Genomic DNA, 22,187 nt, shown 5'->3' with positions numbered 1-22,187 from the left:
CATTCTAATATGCTGATTTAGTACTTAGTTATTATTAATTATTATTGGTGTTCAGTTATTAATAATAGTTCTTATTATTGTCAGTGTTGAAAACAGAGTTTTGTCCATAACAATATTAAGCAGCACAACTGTTTTTAGCATTGATAAAAGATTCTTGAGCACCAAATCGGCATATTAGAATGATTTCTGAAGGATCATGTGACACTGAAGACTAGAGTAATGGCTGATGAAAATTCAGCTTTAATATCACAGGAATACATTTTAAAATATATTAAAATAGAAAACAATTATTTTAATATTTCACAATAATGCAGTTTTTACTGTATTTACCTTGGTGAGCATACGAGAACTTCTTTCAAAACATTAAAACATTATTCCAAACTTTTGACTGCCAGTTTAGATTCATACCAACACTGACTAACTCTAAGCTGATAGTAAATCATTCTAAATCTACAGTCTAAATATATATACATTTGTGGTGATAAATGTCTACTTTACTATTAACTTGCACTGTAAATGGCCCTAAATCAATGAAAAAAAAGCTACGAGGCCAACAAATTTATTCAGAAAACCACAATAAATTCTATCTCGGCTGTTTATATCACTTATGTAACTAAATGGTACATAAGTGTTTTTGATTGAGAGTGTGTTTGTATGTGTGTACAGTAGCTGGAAAGAGATTTAGATTCAGAGTGTCTAATTGTGAATAGATTCCATCATGCTGTCAGACCATCCAAAAATACAAGACCATAAATTAGTGTAAAGTCTAAGACAGATGACAGCATGAGCAGTCTCTCACTCTCTTTTCTTTTTCTCTCTCTCTCTCTCTCTCTCTCTCTCTCTCTCTCTCTAGTGGAGGTATATTTAGATGATTTATTCTTACATACTGATACATACTGAGTAATGTTAATTGTCACTTGTGCTCTGCTCATCCACCGCACTAGTCGTCTACATCTTCTGTTTGTATGGCAGCCAGTCTGATTTTGGATTAAGTCAGAAGATCAAAATGTTTTACAAATACATCAAACTGGTCTGTTATTTAGTGTGTATATCAGTATTCATGGAGTATTGCAGAACTGATGTTCTAATGTCATTATTATGAGTCTTCTGCTTTATCAGCATTAGTTTTGAAAACTGTGCTGATGGGTTCGTATTCCCACAAAGTCACAGGCTTTTTCTGTGAACAATGTAGAGAACTATAAAACTTCAGCTTTATAACTTTCAACATCAGCAGCTTCATGTTGAAAATGTGAAGCAATATGACATAACCAGGCTCCGATGGAATCTGCTGATTTTTTTTCTGTGCTGATTCTGTAGAAAAATCCATTACCGTGCTAAACTCTTCTGAGAGTTGTCATGATAGAAAAAAAAATTAAGCAGATGAAACAAAATAATGTATTTACTTGTCTTCCCTCCTATAGAAAATGTTAAAATGATGTTACTTCTTAGATGTTAATTATAATAACTTAAAGGGATAGTTCACCCAAAAATGAAAAGTCGTTCCAAACCTGTAAGATTATCAAAAATGAAGATCTTTTTGATGAAATCTGAGAGCTTTCTGTCCCTCCATAGACAGCTACGCAACTGACACTTTGAGGCTTCAAAAAGTTCATAAAGAGATCATAAAACTTAATGAACAGATTGAATTTAGGCTTTGATTCACATATGAACATTGATCAGCGAACATAAACAGAAGCTCGACTGAACCTGCTTGACATGCGAGAACAAACCTCTTGCAGAAGCTCAAACGTGCTGCATAACACACGAGAATGAACCTTGTTGGTTCTTGCATGCATCAAGCAAACATTTTTGAGCTTCTGTTTACCACAACTGATGTGAGTTGATCAATATTTACATGTGAATAAAAGCCTAAATTCATTCTGTTCATCATATAAAGCGATTATGTCTCTTCAGAAAATTTGGACTAAACCAAAGCTCTCAGATTTCATCAAAAAGATCTTAGTGTTCTGAAGATGAACAAAAGTCTTACAGGTTTGGAACGACATGAGGGTGTATGACAGAATTTTCGTTTTTGGGTGAACTATCCCTTTAATAATGAAACCATTTTTATTACAATTATTTGATAAAAACAATCATTATTCTAAGTAGGGGACACCAAATTGTACCCCTATTTGTGAAAAGGCGATCAATGGTAGAACAGGTGTTCATAACACATATTATAAATGTACCTTCACACAAGCATTGATGAGAATTCACAGACTCTTTAGCATTTTACAGGAAGTACACAGCTGTACTGATTTATATGTATTATTGGACAGGATTAGCAGAACTTGAACAGTTAAGAGAGGTTTTATAATCAGGTGAGTGTTTCCCAGAGCCCCTTTCTAAAATAGCCAGCGGTGGATTTCTAAAAGAGCAGGCAGGAGGACACTCACAGTGTCCTCATTCCTGAAACAGGGCCAAACCTGACGACACTGAAGAGTTAAGACCTGTCACACAAACACAGGTTCAGATTCACACACAGGTACAGAAATAAACTTGTGAGCTCATTCTCTCAGGTGTTCCTGTACCCTATGGTCACCTTGAGTGTCTGTTCCGTCTATTATAGAGCAGTCAGAAAGAGAGAGAGACACACACACACACACACACACACACACAGGCATGACTGAGAGCTGATCTCATGGAGTTATGGCATTCTGCATCCAGCCAAACCTCAATGTTCAGTATCACAGTAATGTGCTTGTTAATTTGGGTTTCTCTAATTTATGCATGTATGTATGTCCGTAGCCTATATGTATGTATACTACCTTTTTTAAAAGTTTGGGGTCAGTAAGATTTTTTTTGTTGTTGTTGTTGTTTTTAGATTTTAATACTTCTATTCAGTAAAGAAAGACATTAAAAGTGACAAAGGCATTTATAATGTTATTAAAGATTTCTATTTCCATTAAATGCAGTTCTTTTGAACTTTCTATTCATCAAAGAATTCTGGAGAAAAAACAAACAAAACATGTATCACAGTTTCCACAGAAATCAGCACAACTATTTTCAACATGAAAATTCAGCTTTGCCATTATAATAAAGCATAAGAGACTTCTTTCAAAACCACAGAGCCTAAAACTTTTAATGTTATGTCAAAGGGAAATGCATTATGTAAAACAAAGATCATGTGACAAATAATATATATATGTGACCCTAAAACACAAAACCAGTCATATGTCACACGGCAATAGCCAAAAATACATTGTATGGGTCAAAATTATTGATTTTTCTTTTATGCCAAAAATCTTTAGGATATCAAGTAAAGATCATGTTCCATGAAGATATTTTGTAAATTTCCTACAATAAATATATCAAAAAATGATGTTTGTGAGTGGATATGCTTTGCTAAGGACTTCATTTGGACAACTTTAAATGTGATTTTCTCAATATTTAGATTTTTTTGCACCCTCAGATTCCAGATCTTCAAATAGTTGTATCTCAGCCAAATATTATCCTATCATAACAAACCATGCATCAATTGAAAGCTTATTTATTCAGCTTTCAGATGATGCATAAATCTCAAAAAATTGACCCTTATGATTGGTTTTGTGGTCACATATGTATATAAAATTTTTAGACAGACAGACAGATAGATAGATAGAAGATTTGTCAGATGATCTGCATTTCTGATTTGATGATAGGAAGATTGCTTTTTTACTTTTTAGTTTTCAGTTCCTTTGGTTTATCAGCAGTATATATATACACACAAACCCAATTCCAAAAAAAATGGGACACTCTACAAATGGTGAATAAAAAAGGAATGCAATAATTTACAAATCTCATAAACTTATATTTTATTCACAATAGAATATAGATAACATATCAAATGTTGAAAGTGAGACATTTTGAAATGTCATGCCAAATATTGGCTTATTTTGGATTTCATGAGAGCTACACATTCCAAAAAAGTTGGGACAGGTAGCAATAAGAGGCCGGAAAAGTTAAATGTACATATAAGGAACAGCTGGTTGACCAATTTGCAACTTATTAGGTTAATTGGCAACATGATTGGGTATAAAAAGAGCCTCTCAGAGTGGCAGTGTCTCTCAGAAGTCAAGATGGGCAGAGGATCACCAATTCCCCCCAATGCTGTGGCGAAAAATAGTGGAGCAATATCAGAAAGGAGTTTCTCAGAGAGAAACTGCAAAGAGTTTGAAGTTATTATCATCTACAGTGCATAATATCATCCAAAGATTCAGAGAATCTGGAACAATCTCTGTGCGTAAGGGTCAAGGCCGGAAAACCATACTGGATGCCTGTGATCTTCGGGCCCCTAGACGGCACTGCATCACATACAGGAATGCTACTGTAATGGAAATCACAACATGGGCTCAGGAATACTTCCAGAAAACATTGTCGGTGAACACAATCCACCATGCCATTTGCCGTTGCTGGCTAAAACTCTATAGGTCAAAAAAGACTCTGGGCCAAGTCTCTTTTAAAATGAACTGTAGCAAAGTGGAAAACTGTTCTGTGGTCAGAATTTGAATCAAAATTTGAAGTTCTTTTTGGAAAACTGGGACACCATGTCATCCGGACTAAAGAGGACAAGGACAACCCAAGTTGATATCAGCGCTCAGTTCAGAAGCCTGCATCCCTGATGGTATGGAGTTGCATGAGTGCGTGTGGCATCTGGAAAGGCACCATCAATGCTGAAAGGTATATCCAAGTTCTAGAACAACATATGCTCCCATCCAGATGTCGTCTCTTTCAGGGAAGACCTTGCATTTTCCAACATGACAATGCCAGACCACATACTGCATCAATTACAACATCATGGCTGCGTAGAAGAAGGATCTGGGTTCTGAAATGGCCAGCCTGCAGTCCAGATCTTTCACCCATAGAAAACATTTGGCGCATCATAAAGAGGAAGAAGAAGACCTAAGACAGTTGAACAACTAGAAGCCTGTATTAGACAAGAATGGGACAACATTCCTATTCCTAAACTTGAGCAACTTGTCTCCTCAGTCCCCAGACGTTTGCAGACTGTTATAAAAAGAAGAGGGGATGCCACACAGTGGTAAACATGGCCTTGTCCCAACTTTTTTGAGATGTGTTGATGCCATGAAATTTAAAATCAACTTATTTTTCCCTTAAAATGATACATTTTCTCAGTTTAAACATTTGATATATCATCTATGTTGTATTCTGAATAAAATATTGAAATTTGAAACTTCCACATCATTGCATTCTGTTTTTATTCACAATTTGTACAGTGTCCCAACTTTTTTGGAATCGGGTTTGTATATATATATATATATATATATATATTAGTTTATCATTTTGAAAACAGTTAACTGCATCAGTAAGAATGTACCTATATAACTGTCCACATGACTGGATAAAAATGACTGGACTAGACTAGCAAATTGTTTTCAGTGTATACTTTCATTTACTATTATTTGTCATTTTATAATTCCTCTTTATTTACCATAAAATCACCATCTGAACTGGCAGGCACAAATGTGCTCCACGTTTAGAGGATAGGCCTCTCTGTTTCACTCTCACACAGACTATAAGCCGTGCCAGCTTTAGGTGAACAAAAGCATCTAAGGGGCTAAAGTTTAAGTACAAATGAAAATTTCAGGACAAGAAGATTAGCCTAATTTAGGATTTACAGCTAAACATTATAATTGTTCATTTAATCCCTGGTGGAAAGTGCAGTTAACGCTAATAGTTTCAATTCCAACAGGGATTTGGGCCTATTTCTGCGTCAGTTCACTTTCAAGTGCTCAGTGAAGTGTTACAGAAGTGCAGTCTTGGGTGTTGCAGATCCCTCATCTGGAGCTAAAGTTGCTACTTTTGGAACTGGGTATTTGAATGCTTTATACTGTGTGGATTAAATAGTCTATTTTACATTAGGAGCGGTGCAGCCATTTAAACTTAGGATGCTGCAATATTTATACAGGTGCTGGTCATATAATTAGAATATCATCAAAAAGTTTATTTATTTCACTAATTCCATTCAAAAAGTGAAACTTGTATATGATATTCATTCATTACACACAGACTGATATATTTCAAATGTTTATTTCTTTTAATTTTGATGATTATAACTGACAACTAAGGAAAATCCCAAATTCAGTATCTCAGAAAATTAGAATATTGTGAAAAGGTTTGTGAAACAAAACACATTCAAAAATGTGGGGGAGATTCACAAAGAGTGGACTGCAGCTGGAGTCAGTGCTTCAAGAACCACTACGCACAGACGTATGCAAGACATGGGTTTCAGCTGTTTCATTCCTTGTGTCAAGCCACTCTTGAACAACAGACAGCGTCCGAGGCGTCTCGCCTGGGCTAAAGACAAAAGGGACTGGACTGCTGCTGAGTGGTCCAAAGTTATGTTCTCTGATGAAAGTAAATTTTGCATTTCCTTTGGAAATCAGGGTCCCAGAGTCTGGAGGAAGAGAGGAGAGGCACACAATCCACGTTGCCTGAGGTCCAGTGTAAAGTTTCCACAGTCAGTGATGGTTTGGGGTGCCATGTCATCTGCTGGTGTTGGTCCACTATGTTTTCTGAGGTCCAAGGTCAACACAGCTGTATACCAGGCAGTTTTAGAGCACTTCATGCTTCCTGCTGCTGACCAACTTTATGGAGATGCAGATTTCATTTTTCAACAGGACTTGGCACCTGCACACAGTGCCAAAGCTACCAGTACCTGGTTTAAGGACCATGGTATCCCTTTTCTTTATTGGCCAGCAAACTCGCCTGACCTTAACCCCATAGAAAATCTATGGGGTATTGTGAAGAGGAAGATGCGATATGCCAGACCCAACAATGCAGAAGAGCTGAAGGCCACTATCAGAGCAACCTGGGCTCTCATAACACCTGAGCAGTGCCACAGACTGATACTGCATTGCAGCAGTAATTCAGGTAAAAGGAGCCCCAACTAAGTATTGAGTGCTGTACATGCTCATACTTTTCATGTTCATACTTTTCAGTTGGCCAAGATTTCTAAAAATCCTTTCTTTGTATTGGTCTTAAGTAATATTCTAATTTTCTGAGATACTGAATTTGGGATTTCCTTAGTTGTCAGTTATAATCATCAAAATTAAAAGAAATAAACATTTGAAATATATCAGTCTGGGTGTAATGAATGAATATAATATACAAGTTTCACTTTTTGAATGGAATTAGTGAAATAAATCAAATTTTTGATGATATTCTAATTATATGACCAGCACCTGAAACAGTTAAGACAGACCATTGTGGGATTACAGCTCCTGCACATTACATTAATGAGGAGAATGGTGTTGCTTATCTAGAGAGTCATGCAACAGGCAACTATGTGATGTTTTGAAACTGGAATCCGCGAGATGTTTATACACAGCAGCACTCGTGCAAGCTCTAGAGTCTTATCTGTAAACACGAGCTTGTGTATTCAGACACGCGCATCTCTCCAGACGATAAAGACTATTGCGGTTGCAATCAGTGCGAATGCTGCGTTCTTGAGTGTATTAAAATATTTGATTGTAATAAGTGTTTTTATTTTTAGATACAGCTGTCATTATATGGGTTTTGCAACTGCATACTATCGAGCAAAATACGCTTAAAAAACTAAATAGATATCTGACTTTATAATGTAAACAATTTTTCCAGTCATTGAATATTATTGATGTATATTTGTCACTATACGGTATCGCTGAAGCCCACACTGTAAAACGTTTTTACTCACTATAATTGAAAAATTAAGTTTGAGGCCAATGTCTTCATTAAGTACAACGGTTATTATTATTGTTGTTGTTGTTGTGGCCTTTAATTGGAAAGTCGAGTTAAGTGAACGGATAATATTTGTACAAGTGACTGACATTGCTGTTACAAGTTAACTGGATGTAAACAAATATATTGCTATGACAGCGATTAAAAAATACAAAGTGTGTAGTCTCATTTTCTCCCACGTCCTAAATATTGTGTTTGTGAGGCTGAACTCCAGCGTAGTGTGTAAATGAGGATGCTGCGTGTCGTTCAGCAGGTGAAAGGAGCGTGGCGCGTGTCTCCACTGACCAGGGAACGGCGCGTATCCCGCGCGAGCTCAAGCTTCCCCGGGGCTCCGGTCTCTGTGAGCTTTACCCAATAAGAGCGGAGAGACGGCGGGCTGTCAACATTCCTATCGCCCCTCTCTCTCTCCCCCCGTCGCCCACCCCTTCGGTCTGCAGTTCGCACAGTTCATCGCCCCGGTTTATCTCGCGCAGTCTGCTATCAGCGCTCGCAGACTCCAATGGAAAAACGGAGAGGCGCGTGTTTCACAGCCCTGCCTAAACGCAAAACGTGGGGAGAAAAAGTGGAAAAGTTGGCACTCTTGCTGATCAAATTGCACCTCACCGAGACTTCATCTGTTCTCAAGAGGAGGTGAAAAAAAGAAAAGAAAGCGCTCTCTGAACCTGCCGTCTGGCTTGGATTATTTCTGCTGCGGTTGCCAGATCTCGGGGAATACTTTTATATGGCACACGCTAATATCCGGGCAGATACATGATATCCGTCCGTGCATCGTCCGCACGGAACTCTGTACATCTGTCCAGCTATCAGAAATCCAAACTTCAGCAGGTCCCCGCAGACCTAAACGCTCTTTACACCCGTTTCCTACAGTACAGATTCGTGTTTTCTTATCACCGCTGGAGGACACGCTCAACTATGTTTGGCTGCGGTAAAGTTCTTGGGTCGCCCCGGATTCTCAACAGATCTACCGCTGCTCCCGGAGGCTCAGGATTAAGACATATAATCAGAAACAGCTCAGGCTCATCCTACGGTCCCCGTGCGTCCTCGCGGTTGTGTTGCGCGCTCCTCTTACTCCTGCTCATCCTCACACCGCGCGTGGACTCGTCCTGGTGGTGAGTAGCGTCCAGCATCCCCGCGCGCCGCCGCTGGCGCACACTCGCGCGCAGAAACCGGGCGTTTTTTTTCTGCTCACGGTGACCGAGCTGTCATTTGGGAAACTGGACATTTGTAAATGTCTGTTATTGTGAGATATATATATATATATATATATATATATATATATATATATATATATATATATATATATATATATATATATGTTTTTTATTTAGTGACAGAATAACAGTGGTTTAAGTGCGGTGTGCAGGTCTGTAGTTCATTTTTACTTTAGGTTAATGAAAAACAGTTTTTAACCTTGAGGCAATGTTTTTAATAATATCGGCGTTTTAGTGATAATTTAAAGTATAGAGCAGGGTTCAGAATGTTTGACTTCTTAAAGCAATTTCTGTCATTGTGGTGAAATATGTTGAGGTTCGTCTCGCACAGCCGAATTGCTTGGCACCCCTAGCACATTTAGCCAAACAACTATCTTAAATACATTTTAAACAAAGCTCTTTTGTTATATACTTAGGCCTATGCCGTCTATCCTATGTAAACATAATGGGAGTGATAAACAAAGACAGTACGGATATTTTGTAGCTACGGATCCAAAGTGCTCGAGCAGCTGTTACTATGGTTATCTTCTCAGGCGAACGCGGCTTCTGTTCGCGAGCGTCTCTGTAAGCGCGGTCTGAATAACTTGTAATCTAACTTTGAGGTAACTAAAAACATTGTTTTTGTTTGACAACGCTGTTGAAATAGCTATACTTATATGTGAAAGGATACGTACTTGTGAGACCCCCAACCTTTTTATTTGTTTTGTCGAAGTTTAAGCCTTAATTATGGGGTTCAGACCCCCCAAACTCCCCGTAATTTTCACCCTGGTGGTGGGCAGACAGAGGTCGAGAGATGGCAGTCAACTCAAGTAGCCTACTTAAATGAACACACACGTTGTGTTTGGTGCAGGAACGCAGCTCCACCGCCCTCTCCACCAAGATATTGGCATTTAAAACGCAATTATTCTAGAAACACACAAACCATGCATTTCGCCCCCTCAGAATATCATTTTAAATGCTCATGAGGGATGGGGTTTTTCCCAGAGCTTGTGCTTATGTATGGTAACAGGCCCTGCACATAATTATATCAGAGTTATGGGTTGGGTTTTCATGGTGTGCTTGAGGTGTTGTGCCAGCCAATAACATAAGAATAAATGAAATAACTGCAATATGTGTCAGGCCTCCTGCTTAGATGCGCACACACTTAGCTGGTGACTACAGTGCAGTGAGCCTGAGCAATCATGAAAAACCAGCCACATGCTCATTGCTCACATATATAAATGTAGTTAGGGAGTGGTTGGGTTTTATGTATACTTAGAATATATGTGTGTGGTTGTGTGCAACAAATATTAATTTAATGCCACTCTGCCACACTCTGATGAAGATCATATATGTTACTGGACCCCTAACAACTGCGTCAGTCCTTACTAACAGCTCAGAAATCAGTTTAATATTAAGTTTGATTTGCACAGACCTAAGAAAGAAAGAAACCAGAGGAAAGCAAGGCTTTTGTTACTATCGTGGTGTAATAAGTCAGGCTGACATTCCCAATGCGAGGCACTCACCAGAGCCAGAGAGAAAGGGATCGCTTGCTCCTTCTTTCTCTCTCTCTGATCTGCTCATCCATCACTTTAAGCAGACAGAGCAGGAATCCTCTTAAGCTACTGGGCAGCCTGTTAGTGTCTCATACTAGTGAACTTATTTCACAGACACACACAGAGATGAAGCCAGACGTAAGCCTGTCCTGGACTTCCACACAGATAGAAAGGTGTGTGTGTGTCCTTTGAAGTGAACTTCATCTTTGACCTTTGAGCTTTTGTACTGTGTTTGGCAAAATTCAGAACTGAAAACTGGCTTCCTTTAAATTCATGAGAATTGGAAACACCACAGCAAGATGAATTGGAATATTAATTGGAACTTACTGAATTGCAATCCAAAGAAATTCAACACATAATGTATTCTGAGACATAAAATGATCTTCCACCCTTGTCCACAAAAGTTAAATTATTACATTTAATTCATATTTTTAAATCATATAAATTTGCATCTATCTATCTATCTATCTATCTATCTATCTATCTATCTATCTATCTATCTATCTATCTATCTATCTATCTATCTATCTATCTATCTATCTATCTATCTATCTATCTATCTATCTATCTATCCTGTAAAAAAAATGTTGTTTCAACTTAAAAAAAGTAAGTGTTCGTGCTGCCTTAAAATTTTAAGTTTAGTTAACTTGAAATGTGAAGTTGTACTAAGTGACAAATTGGATATTTGAGTTGACTAAACTTAAAATTTTAAGGTAGCACGAATGTAATTTAAGTTGAAACAAGAAACATTTTTTATAGTGTATCTATCTATCTATCTATCTATCTATCTACTTATCGTTCAATCTATCGTTCAATCTATCATTCTGTTGTTCCCTCGTTCCATCTATCTATCTGTAAGGCAATTAACCTTCAAAATTAAAAGCTTTTTAAAAAAAAATTCAAAAGGTCAGTATGATTTGACAAACTGCTTTTCTGGTCACAAATGACAGTAAATTCTCAATTCATTTCTGACTGGCACACAAGCTATTTTTTTAATCATCCAACCGTATTGCAATTGGCTTACATAAAGAGTGTGACATTATGGCACATGCTAAGTTTTCAAATCATTCATCCAAAACAGCAGAACTGGAAACTGATAATTGTTTTCCCTAACTTCCCTTTTTGTCTAATCTATGTAAAGGAGAAAATGTGATTAGACCAATGGAGAAAAAGACAAAAAATTGGAGATGAAGAGAGATGGAGAGAGGAGAAAGGACAGAAATAGGGAGGAGAGGAATTTTCACCACTATTTGTGTGATAAGCAAAAAATAATGTACTAGTCATACATTTTTCTTCAGTCAAGCCTAACTACACACACAGACACGCAGTGTAAATGAGAGCAGATTTTACTGTGTTTTTACAGCATGTGGTTATGGTTGTGGTCCTGTGGATAATGAATTACTGCTGCTGGTAAAGCCAACCTGTAAACCACCACAATGTATGAGACCAGCCTGGTGTGTGTGGGTGAGCGTTTCCAAACACTAACTATCGAATACAAAGCGCAGGGTCCAATAAAGCCCTGTAATCACAGTCAAATGAGGCATCAGAGTGGGAGGAACAGTCATAACCAAAAGGTTGATCAACATTCACAAACATTTTTTTAAAAGGTAAAAACGTCTTTTTCTCATTAGAAATGAACATTTTTGCAGACTAAAATATTTAGAACTCAACTCTTTCAGTCTGACATGACCGAGTGCGTGTTAGTGTGAAGGCTGAGCTCAGGCTTGATGTGGTTTGGGTGTGTATGAGAAAGAGAGGGACTTTTTTGTGTTGGCATTAGACAAACATTTTATCGAACAGGGATGGATTGAAACCATCAGAACATGAGTGAAAACTATACAGAGAGTAAAAGAGAAACAGAGCGCATCATAATTCATTAAATTTCCTTCTTCTGTTCTGATTACCTGATTGGGTTAAGTAATCAGGTATGACATCACAGCAAATGATAAAAGAGCTGATACATAATACCTCAGATAAAAGAGCAATAGTTGAAAAACTAAAGATTTAACTCAGAATACCAGGTTATCATATAGGGCTCAAAAATGTATTCCAAATTGGTTGATGTTGAGCTTATTATGCATGTGCCTTGACATAAATCATAAATAATAGTTGGTTTGTGAATGTCTGTTTATGACACATGCCAGTTTGCCAAACTTTCCTCTGAAATTCCACTAATGAGAGTTAAGATTCTGGGAATGATCAAACTCTTTGGCGTCAAGCAATGCATAATCACTGGATGTTTACTGATTCAGCACTTTCTACCAATTGGCAAAATCTGTGACTGATTGGAGTAATTCAGGTTTTAAGCCTCTGTGTTTGTGGATTTTAGGTATATCGGAGCCCTTGGTGCCCGTGTGATTTGCGACAATATTCCCGGGCTGGTGAATAAACAGAGACAGTTGTGTCAGAAGTATCCAGACATCATGCAGTCGATTGGGGGTGGGGCTAAAGAGTGGATTCGAGAGTGCCAGCATCAATTCCGCCATCACCGCTGGAACTGCAGTGCCCTGGACAGAGACCATACTGTTTTTGGGAGAGTCATACAGCGCAGTGAGTACTAGAAATGTGTCTGTGTGTCTTGGAGACAGAAGGAGTCAATGGTATTATCGCTAATGAAGAAAAAAAACGAATAAAAATGCTAAGTCTTTAATGCAGATAATGATGGAAGTTATAATGTTAAATGTAGCAGCAATGGCTAAATTAAGTAATATTTATGTTAGAAATGCAATGCATAACATGTATTTGAACTTTGAAGGGGATTTTTTTAGGCATACTTTTTTTAGGTTACATTTTAGTCCACGTTAGATGTATTATTAGTAGACTGTTAGGTTAGGGTTAGTAGAATAAGATCACATGTACTTGCAGTTACTTATAGTCAGTCGAATGTCTTGGGGGACCATCAAAATAAAGTGTTAGCAGATATTAGACTGTCTACTAATACTCTAACGACTGTTAATTGACATGTAGTTGCAGAGTTACTTATAGTTAGTAGAATGTCTAAAGTGGACTATTAGACTTTAATAATAATAATAATGACAATACAATAATAATACTGACTTGAAATCAATTGAAGTCAATTTGATCATTAATATTGTTAGCTTTTCTTTTTTTTATTGAAACTATCAAAACTATATTAACTGTGGTGTCAGTGATCTCACAGTCCTGAGGTGCTGGGCCACACAATAGGGGCTTTCGCGCCAGAGGAACCTTTTCATAGTTCCTAGAACTATCGGCTGAAGTACCCGGATTTTGCAGTGTTCGCACCGCAGGAACTAGGAACAATTTTAGTTCTAGGAACTCCTTTTGGGGGAACTAAATTAGCTCCTACTTCAGAGTAGGGTCTGAACCAACACTATAGGAACTATCATGGACATAATTGTTCACTGATTGGTCAAACGCATGTCAAACACAGTCAGCATTTTTAAAAAGCCATGTAAATATATTTAGTTCACGAACATGGAAAACAGCATTAACAGCATTTAACTGTTGTCTGCAAGGTTGTGTTCTTTTCCCCGCTTCGATAGTATGTAATACTAAAAGTTGTCATAGGAGATTTCGTCTCAGTTTTTGCTCTTTCAGTCATGTAGGTCTGATCACGGCATCCTCCATGCACTGGTTTTTAGCGTTTGTAAATGCCGCGTTTAAAGACGCTGCTGTCGGCCACTTCAGAGTTCCTATTCCTGGTGCGAATGCAACCTGGAACATGGCCCGGGGGAGAAATTAGTTCTCGGGAACTATCCTAGTGGCTAATTCTTATTGAAAATTGGCGGGTGCTAGTGTTTCGACGTGTTCGGCGAATCAACGTACAGTTACGTCACTGGTTGTGCTAGGTTAGACCCTACTCTGAAGTAGGAGCTAATTTAGTCCCCCCAAAGAGGCATTCCTATAGCTAAAATCATTCCTAGTTCCTGCAGTGCAAACACGCCAAAAAGAGGGTACTCTATAAACTGATTCTCAAAATTTCTCTCTCTTTAAATATCTCTCTGTGCATGTCATATGGTAAATACCTAGATCAGCATACTGCACTGTCACCATATAAATCAGTATGGATCAGAATAGGATTATGACATTGTAAACAGTTATTCTCTTGGACATGTCCATCACTGTTTATCACTGTGGAATATTAATGAAACGACTCGGATCTCACAGGACATCCAGCCACATGCACATAAATCCCTGGCCAGGTGTGATAAACAGACAGAACCCCACAGGATCACTTATTTCAATCTGAACCTGAAGTTTACTCAAGAAATCTGCACTGTAAATGTGCTTTCTGTTTGGCTTTCATATACAGCGTTCCAAAGATCCCTGTGTGAAAATATCACCCCTCCAGCATTCTCTATGCCTCTTTACCACATAAACAGGCATAGTGGATGTAAATGTTTGGAGAGATGATTCTGGCAGCCGGACAGACTCTCGCAGCACTGCGTGTATTCAGTTTATGAAATGGAATTAGAATCGGAGCGGTTGCCAGGAGAGGATTCTCCTATAAACAGCAACTGTACTATTTAAAAAAATCTATTTTTCTTTGGAGAATATCTTGCTGTATGAATGATGGAGCGATTCAAACATAGATATCCTCCAGATGTCATTGTACTGCATGAGCACAGATCATTGAAACACATTTTATCTGCAACAGGAAACTGAAAACGACTGGAGTGCAGCGTGAGAAGGACAACTTGAGGTGGAGATCTGGTCAGGGGGTCCTATAATAAAAAATATCCATTAAAACAAAGTTTAAGTTCTGCGGAAGTTATTATTCACTATAGCATATAAATAACTTCAAGGTTATGTAAATGCTAGTGTACTCCACATTTAGCAGATATATGCATTTCAATTTTTTGTTAAAAAAATATATCATTTTTCAAATCTGTAAAGCTATTGGCGTTAAAAATCTAACCTAAATCTATTGATACATCTTCCTATATGTCCCAATTATTATTAATACTAGTAATATTATTAAATGAATGTGATAAAAGTTACATCTTACATGTCACAAACACTTTTTCTACGTGTTTCTACTAGAAATGTTTGCTCAAAAGTTTGGTGTCAGTAAGATTTTTTTAATGTTTTTGAAAAAATTCTTTAATGCTTAGCATTTATTTGATGAAAAATACGGAACTGAAATATCATACTTTGAACTATTGTGAAATATTACAATTTAAAATAACTTTTCTATTGTAGTATATATTAAAATGGAATTTATGTGATGACAAAGCGAAATTTTCTGTAGCCGTTACATTAAAAAAGTTGTTTTTTTCAGGATTTTTTGATTAATATAAAGTTTAAAAGAACAGCATTTATTTGAAATGAAAATCATTTCTAACATTGTAAATGTCTTTACTGTCAGTTTTGATCAATTTAATTGACGCTTGCTTAATAAACTCATAAATTCATTAAAAAAATCGTACTGACTCCAAACATTTAAACTGTAGCATAAATGTAATTATAAAATATATAACATACAAAATAGGTTTTATATTGTAATTTTATTTTTTAGAACATTTAAAGTTGCACATTTAAAACAACTACAATACAAGTTTTGAAGAACACACTTTTGGTTTAATCGCAAAATTAGACATTCCTTGTAACTGTCCACGATGATTTACATTTGGTATTTTTCTAACATTCAGTCAGGCTAAAGGAATCAGTGTGAGTGACATGAGTCCAAACACGCAGGACGCTTAGAAATAGCAGGTTAAGATTAGAAAATAACTGTGGCAGTTCACTATCAGACTGCGAACCTTCAAACAATTTATCCTAGCAGAGAATGGCCCACCCTGGAGGGATTAGGCCTGTACTAATATTTAAACCAAACACTCACACTGGGTCTAGTCACACCCCTAGGCAGGTCTCTGGACAAATCAGAAGTGCTGTTTGGGATTATATGAGAGCGGAAGGTGTGATTAAGTGTTTTTGAGTGTCTGATTAAGGACCTAAATGTGTTGTGACTTCATGATTGTTGTCTTTGCAGGCAGTCGTGAGGCGGCATTCGTATATGCGATCTCCTCGGCGGGAGTGGTTTTCGCTATTACCCGTGCCTGCAGTCAGGGGGAGCTAAAGACGTGCAACTGTGACCCCCACAAGCGTGGCCGGGCCAGCGACGAACGAGGAGAGTTTGACTGGGGTGGCTGCAGTGATAACATCAACTATGGGATAAAGTTCGCCAAAGCCTTCGTAGACGCAAAAGAGCGAACTGTGAAAGACGCACGAGCACTCATGAACCTTCATAACAACCGCTGTGGCAGAATGGTGAGAACAGAGACTATATGACACATTCATGGTGATATAACTGTATGGTGGAAAAGTCGAACGAATGAAGCCACTACAACTAAGCAACTCAGTATTTTGGCACATAAATAGCACAAAAACGTTCCTGTGAAACTCTGTTTACATTCTGCGGCTATTCTTGGCCACATGGAATCTGTTCATATAATTACTACTAGGGATGGTTTCTCTGTTTTACAGGCTGTAAAGCGCTTTATGAAGCTGGAGTGTAAATGTCATGGAGTCAGTGGGTCGTGCACTCTGAGAACCTGCTGGTTGGCAATGTCGGATTTCCGTAAAACGGGAGATTACCTTCGTAAGAAATACAATGGAGCCATCGAGGTCACCATGAACCAAGATGGGACAGGATTCACAGTAGCCAATAAAGACTTCAGGAAAGCCACAAAAAATGACCTGGTATACTTCGAAACCTCACCAGATTACTGCCTCATGGACAAAGCTGCAGGTAAGAATGAAAAAAAACAAAGATACCACACTTACGACTGACATTATTGGTTGAATTAATTGTAGTTTAATACTTAGGGTTAAAGAGTTTAACAAACCAAACCCGGATGTTTGAAGAATAAAAGTACAGCGATTCCTTTCAAGCAGTGTAAATACTGACTCATTTAGTAATACTGCAATTATAGCACTAACCTATACTGTGACTCATGTATTACTAATGACACGAATAGTTAACTCTGCTGCTGCTGACGCACTCAGCATTAACAAAATAAATGTCAAACTTGGATTTTGCGAAAACTTCTCGGAATTAAGAGGTAGATCATCAGATGTGCAGAATGCAGGAAGTGCTTAGCCTGCGTGATAAATAAAGGTATGATAAATAAAATCCAGTTTATGAGACACTGTAAAGTGTTTAATTTATGAAGACTAAATTAAACACTTTACACTTTACAAGGGTGTATCCACAACATTGTTTTCAACTTATAACTGAAAACTTTTTATTCATTTTGGCCGTTTGTCGGCCTGTAAACACAAACTTTTTAAAATGGGTTTCAAAGTGGCAGTTTTTGAAAACGATACAGTTATCGTCTCCGTGTAAACTACAAAAATGCAAATTTGTGAAAAAGGTCATGCACAGGCATGTCATAGGTATTACACTATAGGTGTGTAGTGTTTCTTTACAAAGTGACATAACCAACTACTGGCCTGCCATGCATAATACAGCGTTTTTAGTTGTTTTCGCGGATCCGCGTGAACGGGGATTGTTTTGACAAACATTGTCATCTGTACGCGGAAAACACAAAAGAAAACCGTTTCTGTTTTTAGTACATCATTGCTGTGTAAATGTACCCTAACAGGCTGGCCACTGAATCACCTGCAGACCTTAGAGGATCCTCACTTCTGAGATCCAGTGTGATGGTGGTTAGCCATGTTAATTTTTACATGACTCGATAGTGTAGAGAAAGACAGGATTCAGTAACTGAGGTAAATTGACTCTCACACCTGCCCTGCCCTAAATCTAACCATAAACCTTAAGGGTAAAAAGGGCAATAGAGGCTTTGACAGGGTCAGAAGAGGTGGGATGGGTTTTTTTTTTTTTTTTTGGCTTGGTTAATCCTTGATACTCTGACACACACCTCTGCATGTATCATCTGGACTAGCTGCACAAGTACCATGTTCAATTGGTGATGATGGGCCATGAATAGACTAACTTTATGACTAATTTTTAAATATTTGTATTTAATTTGTAAAATAAATATATCTTTTTTATATATTTCATCTGCAGTAGGATGAATCTAGAAATGCAACATCTCTGAAAGCATTTTAGCGCATGTTATGCTTTGCCGTGCTGCAATACATGCAGATTTTTTGTCACAGAGTGTTACTTTTTTGGGTGGTGTGCCACTCAACCATATGCTCTTTTCCATTTAGCTGTTTTTGAACCCAAGAACACATCCTACGTGAACACCCCATAAAAAACATGGGATATTGGACCCAACTATACAGGGCTTCGCTAAGACTGACTAGTAGTTTAGACAATATATTCCTACTGGAAATGTATCACGTCACACTGTGTTACTCTGCTTTCTGAGAATACTTCTGCAGCTCATGCGTCAGTGTGATGGCTTGAGTGTGTGTTTGGGTCAGACAGACAGCTCACAGCTCAGTGATTTCAGAGGGTCAATGCGCTTACCCCCGAACCACCAGCAGCATCACCACCCCAGTGGAATTTGCACCCCAAGGATACAACAGGCTCATTTTTCAAATCCCATTCTTTCAAAGCTGCCAGCACAACCATCACTCTCTGGTTCTCATGGCCGCAGGGCAGGCAGAATTTTTTTTTTTTAAGATAGAGACCATCACTGTCCACTGTGTGTTTAACCTTGCGAAACAACAACACGCAGACTCCAAAACACCAATCTGATTATTTATGGCTGGTCTTACTTTCTTTGTTATTTTTGTTACAAGACTGTTGGGTAATATATTTCTGCTTTTGTTCATCAAAATTCATCTGTTCATCAAAGTTATTTTATGTCATTATTATTTTGTTCAGTCAAATGGCATTTTGGCTGAATAATATGACTGGGAATCCATTAACCCTGTACAGCCTGAAATACGAAATACTAATTAGAAAAATAGATTTTTTTTAAATTAAACTGTCTATTGAACCTTTAGACAAAATATGTAATAATAATAATAGTAATAATAAAACCTTTTATCTATGTATTTAATTTTGTGTATCGTATTTGGTACATCAGGGTTTAATGGTAATTTATTGATCACTAAAAAATATTCATTTGCAAATTTGAATCCTTTCTAATTATTTTTTGTTCATAACAGCCTTTTAACTATGCTTTTTGATAGTCAAAATGAATGAAATAGGGTTATAAATTACTAATATAAATATAAATGTAGAAATATATAATTTAATAATATATAATATATAATTAATATAATAATTTATATTAATAAATAAATTACATTATAATGAATAATAATATAAGTAAGACATTATGGTAGCAAGAACATTGTTATAGTGAAATTTTAAAAATGAAAGATCAGGGTGCATATCTAAAAAAAATCATATATATATGTAAAATAAATAAATAATCATATATATATATATATATATATATATATATATATATATATATATATATATATAAATCATACAAATATAATTTTCCACTGTACAAAATATTTATATTTGTAATTAATTTGATTTATTGATTGAATTATGCTTATTTGTATTGTGGTGGACTTAATGCATCATGAAATGCATTCGTTTTTAGGGGTATGTTAGGTCACCACTTGACGTCCAATGTAAAATCTGGGTATTGAAACAAATTCCTTTTTCTTTTCTTTTCTTTTCTTTTCTTTTTTTTTTTTTGCATTCCAGGATCATTGGGTACTGCTGGTCGGGTCTGTAATAAGACGTCCCGGGGGACCGACGGCTGCGAGGTCATGTGTTGTGGGCGGGGCTACGACACCACACGCGTAAAACGCATCACCAAGTGTGAGTGTAAGTTTAAGTGGTGTTGCGCTGTCGAGTGCAAAGACTGCGAGGAGGCTGTCGACATTCACACCTGCAAAGCTCCTAAACGTGCCGAATGGCTGGACCAGACCTGAGACACGCCCACTTCCTCCCGTTCCTCAGGATTTTGTCCACGGCATTCTGGGATATGAAGTCCATCCCTTGCGATTTTTACCCCTTCCCCAATCCCTCTTCTCTGTTGCATGGCTTTATTTGAACTTATTTTGTGAAAGCACTACAACTGAAATCTACATTTCTCATGAGCGCCTTGCACACTTTGCCTGATATGGCAGATGTATCTCTCTTTCTTCTTCTCTCCTTTTTTTTTTTCGTTGCTGTTTTTGTTTTGAATTGATCGGAGGACGTAAAGGTTTAGGATTCTAGAACAACCTGTGCTGTAACGTGTTGGTGTTTTTTTTTTGTTTCGTTTTGACGTGAGAATTTTGTTCTATGAGTGTTGTTTTGTGACAAAAGGTGTGCTGCTTTTAAAATAATATTTTAAACTGACTCTGAGCCTATCAGATATTATCATGGCTAATAGCTGAATATGTACATCACATGTTATTGAAAACACAGCCGTGTACTTAACATACATCACGTGCCCATACTGGACAGTATTTTACTCTGACTATCGGTACCGAATATAAAGGAATGAATGAGGCTGGTCAGAGGGACTCAAGAGGACAAAATGGATGACAGCTATGTGGGCTGCTCACTCCACATGGGGCCCTAACAGAGAGTTTCTCTGGAAGCTACAGAGGCGTTTGGAAGGGTTAGATGTAATAATAATAATATAAATGAGCATGCACTAAGGACATTAGCTAACAGTTGAGCGAAAATGACATGTTATTGTAAAACTCATCATTGCCTGTGTAAACAAGAAGAATGGTGTTAACAGCTGTGACTGGTAGAGGTGTAAGCTCTCATTAGCTCCCCTGTGCTGTGGTACTTGTTAACTGTGTAATTATTTTTTCAGCAGAAGTTCATATAAAGACATTAAGTAAGACATAAAGAGTCATTTTATTTTGCTTTTCTTCACCTAATGGCCGGAAATGTCATGTGACTAATTACTCTGGAACTGCAGGATCATGATGTCATGACAGCATAAGTTAACTTCATTTCATTCGGAATCTAAATAAATGTCTTATTTTTAAGAAATTTATATTTTTATTCAGCAAGGACATATTAAATTGATCAAAAGTGACAGTAAAGACATTTATAATATTACAAAATATTTCCATTTCAAATAAATGCTGTTGTTTTGAACTTTCTGTTCATCAAAGAATCCTGAAACTGTATCTCAGTTTCCACAAAACAATTATTTTGCACAACTGTTGTCAACATTGATAACTATAGTAAATGTTTCTTGAGCACCAAATCATCACATTAGAATGATTTCTGACTGATCATGTGACAATGAAAACTGGAGTAATGGCAGCTGAAAATGCAGATTTGCCATCACAGGAATAAATAACATTTTAAAATATATTAAACTTAAAAACAGTTGTTTAAAATTGGAATGATACTTCATAATGCTGATGGTATATCTACAAGCAGGGGCTAAGGAGTCATGATAACCAGCAAGACATTGACCCCTTGGTTTAAATCAGACTTTGCATTAGGGTATCTTAAGAGAGATCTTAGACATTAGGGGCCTCCCTTTCTACGAAACGTTACCAATGTCCAACCTGAACTGTCCAATAATGAGCTGATTAGTTTAATGACAGGGCAGAGGCAGCTTTGAACAGGCCTCCGTCACAGTGGGGCTTGTGTCTGCTTGTGATTTTAGAGCTTTTTCAGGATGGTTTGTTTTCTAAACAAAGCATGTTGTTTCCTACAATCTTCCCTCCCTTATTAGGTACAACTCATGTTTTTTAGAAGGTTTGCTTTTATTGGAAAAATGTGATTTTACAATGGCCAGCTTCATAATACATTCAATGACCCACTCACGAGAAC

General features: G+C 37.3%; 1 protein-coding gene across 2 annotated transcripts in view; it reads left to right on the top strand.

Moving 5' to 3' along the window:
* Positions 1 to 21,243, top strand: part of wnt2bb (wingless-type MMTV integration site family, member 2Bb) — a 42,560-nt gene extending 21,317 nt beyond the window's left edge. Inside the window, exons 1-5 of one of the 2 annotated variants that reach the window (XM_048210467.1) lie at positions 7,145 to 8,828; positions 12,795 to 13,015; positions 16,440 to 16,717; positions 16,934 to 17,198; positions 20,097 to 21,243. In XM_048210467.1, coding sequence (XP_048066424.1) covers positions 8,470 to 8,828; positions 12,795 to 13,015; positions 16,440 to 16,717; positions 16,934 to 17,198; positions 20,097 to 20,326 — 1,353 coding nt within the window. In that variant the 5' untranslated portion in view covers positions 7,145 to 8,469 and the 3' untranslated portion in view covers positions 20,327 to 21,243. Of the gene's footprint in view, positions 1 to 7,144; positions 8,829 to 12,794; positions 13,016 to 16,439; positions 16,718 to 16,933; positions 17,199 to 20,096 lie in introns of those variants that run through there. The other variant, XM_048210468.1, reaches the window with a different exon arrangement.
* The last annotated feature ends 944 nt before the right edge of the window (positions 21,244 to 22,187 follow it).

Source organism: Megalobrama amblycephala, linkage group LG12 (assembly GCF_018812025.1).
Source record: "Megalobrama amblycephala isolate DHTTF-2021 linkage group LG12, ASM1881202v1, whole genome shotgun sequence".
In the NCBI taxonomy this organism is placed as follows: domain Eukaryota; kingdom Metazoa; phylum Chordata; class Actinopteri; order Cypriniformes; family Xenocyprididae; genus Megalobrama; species Megalobrama amblycephala.
Note: the sequence above shows the minus strand (reverse complement) of the source record. Positions and strands in the feature narration are given on the sequence as shown.